At 40.3% G+C, this 7,275-nt stretch overlaps 1 protein-coding gene across 2 annotated transcripts in view; it reads left to right on the forward strand.

Moving 5' to 3' along the window:
• LOC106882547 (fibroblast growth factor 3) overlaps nt 1-7,275 on the forward strand; it is a 287,139-nt gene that overhangs the window by 261,697 nt on the left and 18,167 nt on the right. The window contains exon 1 of one of the 2 annotated variants that reach the window (XM_052973498.1): nt 6,190-6,255. The exons of the other annotated variant lie outside the window; for it this stretch is intronic. Within the exon in view, the coding sequence (XP_052829458.1) occupies nt 6,204-6,255 (52 nt within the window). The 5' untranslated portion in view covers nt 6,190-6,203. Of the gene's footprint in view, nt 1-6,189; nt 6,256-7,275 lie in introns of those variants that run through there. 2 annotated transcript variants of the gene reach the window in all.

The raw sequence follows: 7,275 nt of genomic DNA on the forward strand, positions 1-7,275 counted from the left end.
TCTCCGTATTCTTTCTGTTGAAGAGCGTAGCTCGAAACGTCAAAGACTTTCCGTATTCCCGAGCGTCATACTAATATATACTTTTGTTATTTACACCACCTGTCCTCGTCTGTTGTTATTTTTTGTATATTCTCCCATATATATATATATATATACACGACGGGTTTCTTTCAGTTTCCGTCTACCAAATCCACTCACAAGGCTTTGGTCGACCCGAGGCTATAGCAGAAGACATTTGCGCAAGGTGCCACGCAGTGGGACTGAACCCAGAACCATGTGGTTGGTAAGCAAGCTACTTACCACACAGCCACTCCTGCGCCTAAAAACTATACGACGAGAATGAGATGAACCGTATTCTTCCTAGGATCTAATGAAGTTTTGACTGCTATTTTTTTGTAACTTTGTAGAGAAATTTTTCATTGGCTCATTTATAGTTTAAGTGTTTCCGTCCATTGTGGCTGATTTTTCTAAAGTTTTATTATTCTCTCTGCTTTTCCATTTTTTATACTTTTGCTTTCCTTAGTATTAACACCACTTAAGCTATTGTTATATTAATTGTTGTCTTCAGTGCTTGAGGTCAGTTCTTTCGCTAATATATTGAAATTTAGTTATTGTTTTATCACTACTTCCGTGTTTTTTCTTTGTTTTTGTTTTTTTCATTTCGTGTTCCTCTCGGTCTCGCGCAATCCTTCAATGATACTTTCTACGATAGGCACAAGGCCTGAAGTTTTGTGGGAGGGTATTAGTCAATGGCATCGACTCCAGTGCTCGACAGATATTTAATTTACCCCGAAAGGATGAAAGGCAAAGTCGACCTCGGTGGAATTTGAACTCTGAATGTAAAGACGGACGAAATGCCACTAAGCATTTCGTCCGGCGTGCTAACGATTCTGCCAGTTCACCTTTAATGGCGATCCTTTAATGATGCTATTGAATATTAGCCATATAACGACTGCGTCACCAGTGGTTAGTTTTTAATAGTTTTAATAATTTGATCCATAATAAATTATACCGACGCAAACTCAAATTCAACTGAGCTGCTATATCTTGTAGGTCAAGCGGTCGAACTAGAAATGTCAACTGGCGAGTATTGGTGTTGATACTGAGTAGTAGCAGTATTAATTGTTGTAATTGTTCTTGAAATTGTGTGTGATGACGACGACGACGACGACGACGACGACGATGACGGCTACGACAACAACGATGACGACTACGACGGCGACGGTAATGATGATGATGATGATGACGATGATGATGATAATGTTTTATCGAGGACAGTGTTGTAAACACAAGATCAAAGTTCCCAAAATTATCTTAAGAAAATAAAAAGTAATAAAATAAACTAAGTGTCCTAAGTGTGTGTATACATGTGTAACACTCGCACGCACAAGTATATGCATAGAGTTATGTGCGTCTTTCAAAGATCGTATTAAAAGTTGTGTTGATATATGCGCCTACGCACATGTACGCACATATACGCTACGCAAGCACACACACGTGCGAAAGTGTGTGTGTACAGGCACAGGCTGGAGCAAACCGCATACACTACACGTAACAGTATTGTTGTTTACTAGAAGATTACTTAGACTTTCACACATTAGTCACGCACGCGAGGCATGTATGAGGATCTGTTCACATGATATGAAGTCGTCATAAGCATCAGGAAATGTTCATAACTCCACTTGCACGATCCGCTCATACAAGTTCCTTACGGTTTGTCGTGCGATGAGGTTTGTTGCGAACTGCAAGTTTACTGTCACAGGATTAATGTGTAATGCAGGGCCATATATCTGCATGATGCAACTAGTCCAATCAACCTTAACCAATCCCACGAGTGCAACAACGGACTTGATATCTTCTGCCACCTTTTAAAATTCCGTAATATTGAGTGAATGTTTCGGAACCACATAGCTTCTGTGCTTAGCCCATTAAAAATTCTGAGTAACAACTGAGTAAATTTAGCGGCGATTGACTATGCACACATACATACATAAAAAATACACACATCCATCCACCCATCCTAGCATCCATCCATATTCGACGCCGAGTGTTAAATAACACTGAAAGTTGTCAAACGGGCGAGACAGCTCGCCCTGAGGTGAGCAAGAATGATAGATACCAATACCAAAAAGCTATAATAACAGAGAAAATGTGCAAGCGTGTCTGTGTGGTAAGAAGCTTGTTTCTCAGCCACATGGTTCTAGGTTCAGTCCCACTGCCTGGCACCTTGGGAAAGTGTCTTCTACTATAACCTCGGGCAGGCCAAAACTTTTTGAGTCAATTTGGTAGAGTGAAAGTGAAACAATGCCGCTGTAGGCGTAAATGAAGGCATACATGCAGGCATACATGCAGGCATACATGCAGGCTTATATGTGCGTGTGTGTGTATATATGCATGTATGCATGTATGTATGTATGTATATACATACATATATACATACACACACACACACACATATATATATATATATATATATGTGCATGTGTTTTTGTCTGTGCTTGACCCCTCTAGTTTGACAACCGGTGTGGTGTGCTTACGTCTCTGTAACTTTGCAAGCGAAAGAGAACGATAAATTATGTAGCAGGCATAATAAAAAGGACTGCGGTTGAGTCATTCCGCAGTCTAATAAATTGAAAGGAAAATGAGGGTGAAGAGGGAAGTACTACCACCCGGTGAATTTGTGAAAAGATGGGTGACTGTGGCAATAATAGAGCAAATGGCCCTACTATAAGTATGCACCATAGATTGGAGAGCAACATTTGGGAGAGAGTCATGCCTTTGGCGGTCAGGGTAATATAGATTTGTGGGCTTCCTTTGATTGGCCCTAGTGGAGTTTCTTCTGTACCAGGAGGGCTGCATCATTCAAATGTTATCAAAAACTTTGTACACTGTCTTTTACCTGTTTCAGTCATTAGATTGCAGCCATTCTGGGGTACTATCTTGAAGAACTGTAGCCAAATAAATTGACCCCAGTATTTTTTAAAGCCTAATTGCGTGAACGTAAACACAGCAACACCGGTTGTGAAGTAGTGGTGGTGGAGGGACAAACACACACACACACACACACACATATGACGGCCTCCTTTCAGTGTCCGTTCACTAAATTCACTTACAAGGCTTTGATTGTCCCGAGGCTATAGTAGAACACAGTTGTCTAAGGCACCATGCAATGGGACTGAACACGGAACCATGTGGTTAGGAAGTAAGCTTCTTGCCACACAGCCACATGGTATTTCACCGTCTTTTCCATTTCCTGTACCTCTTTTATGTAAATCTGTAAATTATGTAAATTAAGTACCAGTTGAGTACTGGGGTCGATGTAATCGACTTTCCCCTCCCTCCAATATCAGGCCTTGTGCCTATAATAGAGAGGATCATTATTATTATCATTGAGCAATGCATGCCATCAAAATGACACTGGGTTAAAATATACGAAGCCCAGTATACCCATCATGACTACCCGTCTGATAAGGGTACACCAGGCACATGCATCACAACCATATGTGCGTGACATGGTGATCTCATATCAAGATAAACAGCGCATGACCTCGCAGGAGGGGCCCAGTTAGAATTTTCTTCAGGTCGAGTAGCCGGTCCCGCTGAAAAGGTCCCTGAATAAGGTTTGATTAAGGATGTTGAGCAAAACACCCATGTTTCCAAAGGTGAATTATTCAAACCCCAAAGGATTCCTCTCAACACATGGCTATGATGCTCCCCCACTACTTCTACTCATGATCAGAGATGCACATATCATCAGCCACCAAGGGACATGCTCAACTGGTAAAGGTGAAACAACTGACAAGCAAATCTGTGGTATTAAGCAGAATATTTGCTGTTGCCCATCTTTTACACCAAGACAAAACAATGTACATAATAATAATAATAATAATAATAATTATTATTATTATTATTATTATTATTATTATTATTATTATTATTATTATTATTATTATTATTATTATTATTATTATTATTATTATTATTATGTATGGTTTCCGTTCCTTATAACTTTATTTCAGCTGCCTTAGTACCGGGCATCCTCCGAAGTCAAGAGTAGCAAGGAGACTTGTTTTGTATGTATGCTAAAATTAACACCGCATTTATTCCATTTTAGATGGAGAGTGCTTTCCGTAGTATATGGGCTGTACTCATGAAGGTTATCTTTTGTAGTTCACCGAAATTGGAGTTACCAGGGAGTTGCTTAATATACTTCTCAGCTCCCTTCCTTATCATTCACAATGCACCAATTACTACTGGTATTATCGTTGTACTAAACTTCCACATTTTTTTAAATTCAATTTGCAGATCTTTGTAGTGAGAAAGCTTTTCGTATTCCTGTCATTTCGATCTTGTGTGACTATTATAATTATTAAGGCGGTGAGCTGGCAGAACCGTTAGCACGCCGGGCGAAATGTTTAGTGACATTTCGTCCGTCCTTTCGTTCTGAGTTCAAATTCCTCCGAATTCAACTTTGCCTTTAATCCTTAAGTACCAGTTGAATATTGGAGTCGATATAATCGACTTACCCTCTCCCACTCAATTTCAGCACCTGTACCTTTAGGAGAAAGGATTATTAGGCATACGTCCACCGCAAGTGGTAACAGAACGAGAGAGTTCCTGATGCTGTTAGCAGAGATGTGGCAAAACTACTGAGGCAGGAAGCCGACAACGAGGAGTAGCAGGGAATTTTCGAACCATAACTGTCCTAAAAATAAAGTTTTAGATTTTGGCCAAGAATTTAGCGAAAAGGCTGGCGTTTATCGTTGGTAGCCTGGTCGGAGAAGCGCAGACGTTTTCAATCACGAGCAGGTCTATTCACGACAACCTCCACTTTGTGCGAAACATCATAGAGAAGGCTGTGACCAATGCTGGTTCAGTGAGTGCTCTGATCAATTTGGATCAATCAAAAGCATTTGATAGAGTCGACCATCGCTACTTGGAAACCGTCCTAAAATTAGGCGGTTTCGGACCCGTTTTCAGAGGCTGGACCGCTGCAGTGCACAATAGCACCTTATTGACTGACCGTTGTGCCTTGTCCCGGTAACTGCTTGACCAGGTTAGAGCGTCTCTTATTTAAATTCTTGTGGAAGAGACGCGTTCCAATGATCTGGCAGCCTGTCTGTTGCTAGCATCCTGTGAGGGACGAATTAGGTATGCCGTGGCTCCTAATGCGCAGACACGGTCTTAGATTATGCCGCCTGCAACGATTTCTGGACGGTGAGCGTGTGTGGACTCCGTTTGTGAGGCACGTCTTTCCGCAGCTCGTCTCCTTGACTGAGCTACAGTTCTGAGTGAAGAAAAGACCGAGACTGGGCGCCTGGCACCAGTCGGGCAATGGAATCGGTGGATGTTCTGCTTTAGAAATTAATAGATGGTTAGTGGCGGGAAAGTGCGACAACATTCTCTGGGAGACTCGGGGCACTGGCTAGTCGGCTCCAGAGGACTTTGCGGTAAGGAACTATCATACATCATCTCCAGAAGTCCTTGGTCTGGCAGTGCTACAGGTTAAAGATAAACTCTACAGGCACGGATATGCTTGTCCGAGGTGAGCGCAAAGTGACGAAAGATTTCTGCATGCATTCGTTCGTTGTCTGGGTATTGCTGACTTGTGGGGCTATGCTGAACAGCTGCTGTCACATTTGAGACGGATCCCTCTACCGGCCGATTCTGTAGTGATGATTGCCCCACCAACTTCCTTCAGTTGGACAGGCAAGGCAGTTTTCATTTCCCTAGTGGCTGAAGCGAAATAAGTTGTTTGGAGGACAAAACTGAAAGGCATAAGAACAAATACATTCCTCTTTGGTAAATCTCTCATTGACTTCTTCAAGTTTGACTTGAAAAAGAAATTGTGAGTGGAGAGGGAAGTGCTGTCCTCGAGTGAATTTATCGAAAGGTGGGTGAATGTTATGACATGGATGGTACCGCTCTAAGTGGAGACCTGTGAGTCGGAGGAAAGAAATCGGAGAAGGCATTTGTCCCTGGTATTCAGGGTGATCTTGGATGGTGGGATTCTTCGATTATCCCTAGAGGTCCTCCTGAATCAGCAGGACATCACTATCATCCACTTATTTCTTTCTTTCTTTCTTTCTTTCTTTCTTTCTCTTTTACAGTTGTATGTTATGTATTGTGGAGGCACATGACCTAGTGGTTAGAGCAGCGGATTCACGGTCGAGAGATCGCGGATTCGAATCTCAGACTGGGCGATGTGTGTGTTTACGAGCGAAACACCTAAACTCCACGCGGCTCCGGCAGAAGGTAATACCAAACTTCTGTTGACTCTTTCGCCACAACTTTCTTTCACTCTTTCCTCCTGCATCTAGCAACTCACCTGCGATGGACCGGCGTCCCATCCAGGTGAGGAACTTATACGCCAATGAAACCGGAAACTGGCTCTTCTCCTGAAGGAACAAACAACAAAAAAACTTATTATGTATGCTTACCTTCTTTGTTTCATTGTATACTGGGTTTGCTTCCTAAAATGTACCCCGTTTTTTTATCATTTCATTATATGTAAACCACCACACTTTATTTGATTTTGTATTGCACCCCCACGTGGCCCTGTTGGCAAATAAAAGAAATCATTATATTACTGTCATATTTGCTACATCAGAGCCTATCTATATGCTGTCTAAGGCGCACCATTTTATTTGCTAATCATCATCAACATCATCATCATCACCATCATCATTATCATTGTATCATCATCATCGTCATCGTCATCGTCGTCATCCACCTCCTCCTCCTCCTCCTCCTCCTTATCATTATTATTATTATTATTATTATTATTATTATTATTATTATTATTATTATTATTATTATTATTATTAATTTATGATCATCATTTTTATGATAATAATTTTGTCTCATATATATTTGCTAATACTGTATGGGATTGGTACAAGCGCGTGTATGTTCGCACACACACACACATCGCTATATAATGTTTGTGTATATATATATGTATGTGCATGTGTGTATGTATATATATATATAATAATATTAGGGACAAAATCCAAAATTGCAGGTAAAAACTCAATTAAAATCAATTTATAAAAAATTAAAATTAAATTGAGCCTTATAGATAAAATATATATAAAATATATAGTTTTAGGGAAAATAACCAAGTTTCAAGAACTCATCGATGAAAATCCACTATCACATATAGAAAAATTAACAATTAAAAGCACAATAAATGAGTATAATATAAAGTAAAGTAAATATCATAAGATAAATATAATAAAAAGATTACACGTGTTTCATAACTAATTTTCAAAT

This window comes from Octopus bimaculoides, chromosome 16, assembly GCF_001194135.2.
Source record: "Octopus bimaculoides isolate UCB-OBI-ISO-001 chromosome 16, ASM119413v2, whole genome shotgun sequence".
Lineage (NCBI taxonomy): Eukaryota > Metazoa > Mollusca > Cephalopoda > Octopoda > Octopodidae > Octopus > Octopus bimaculoides.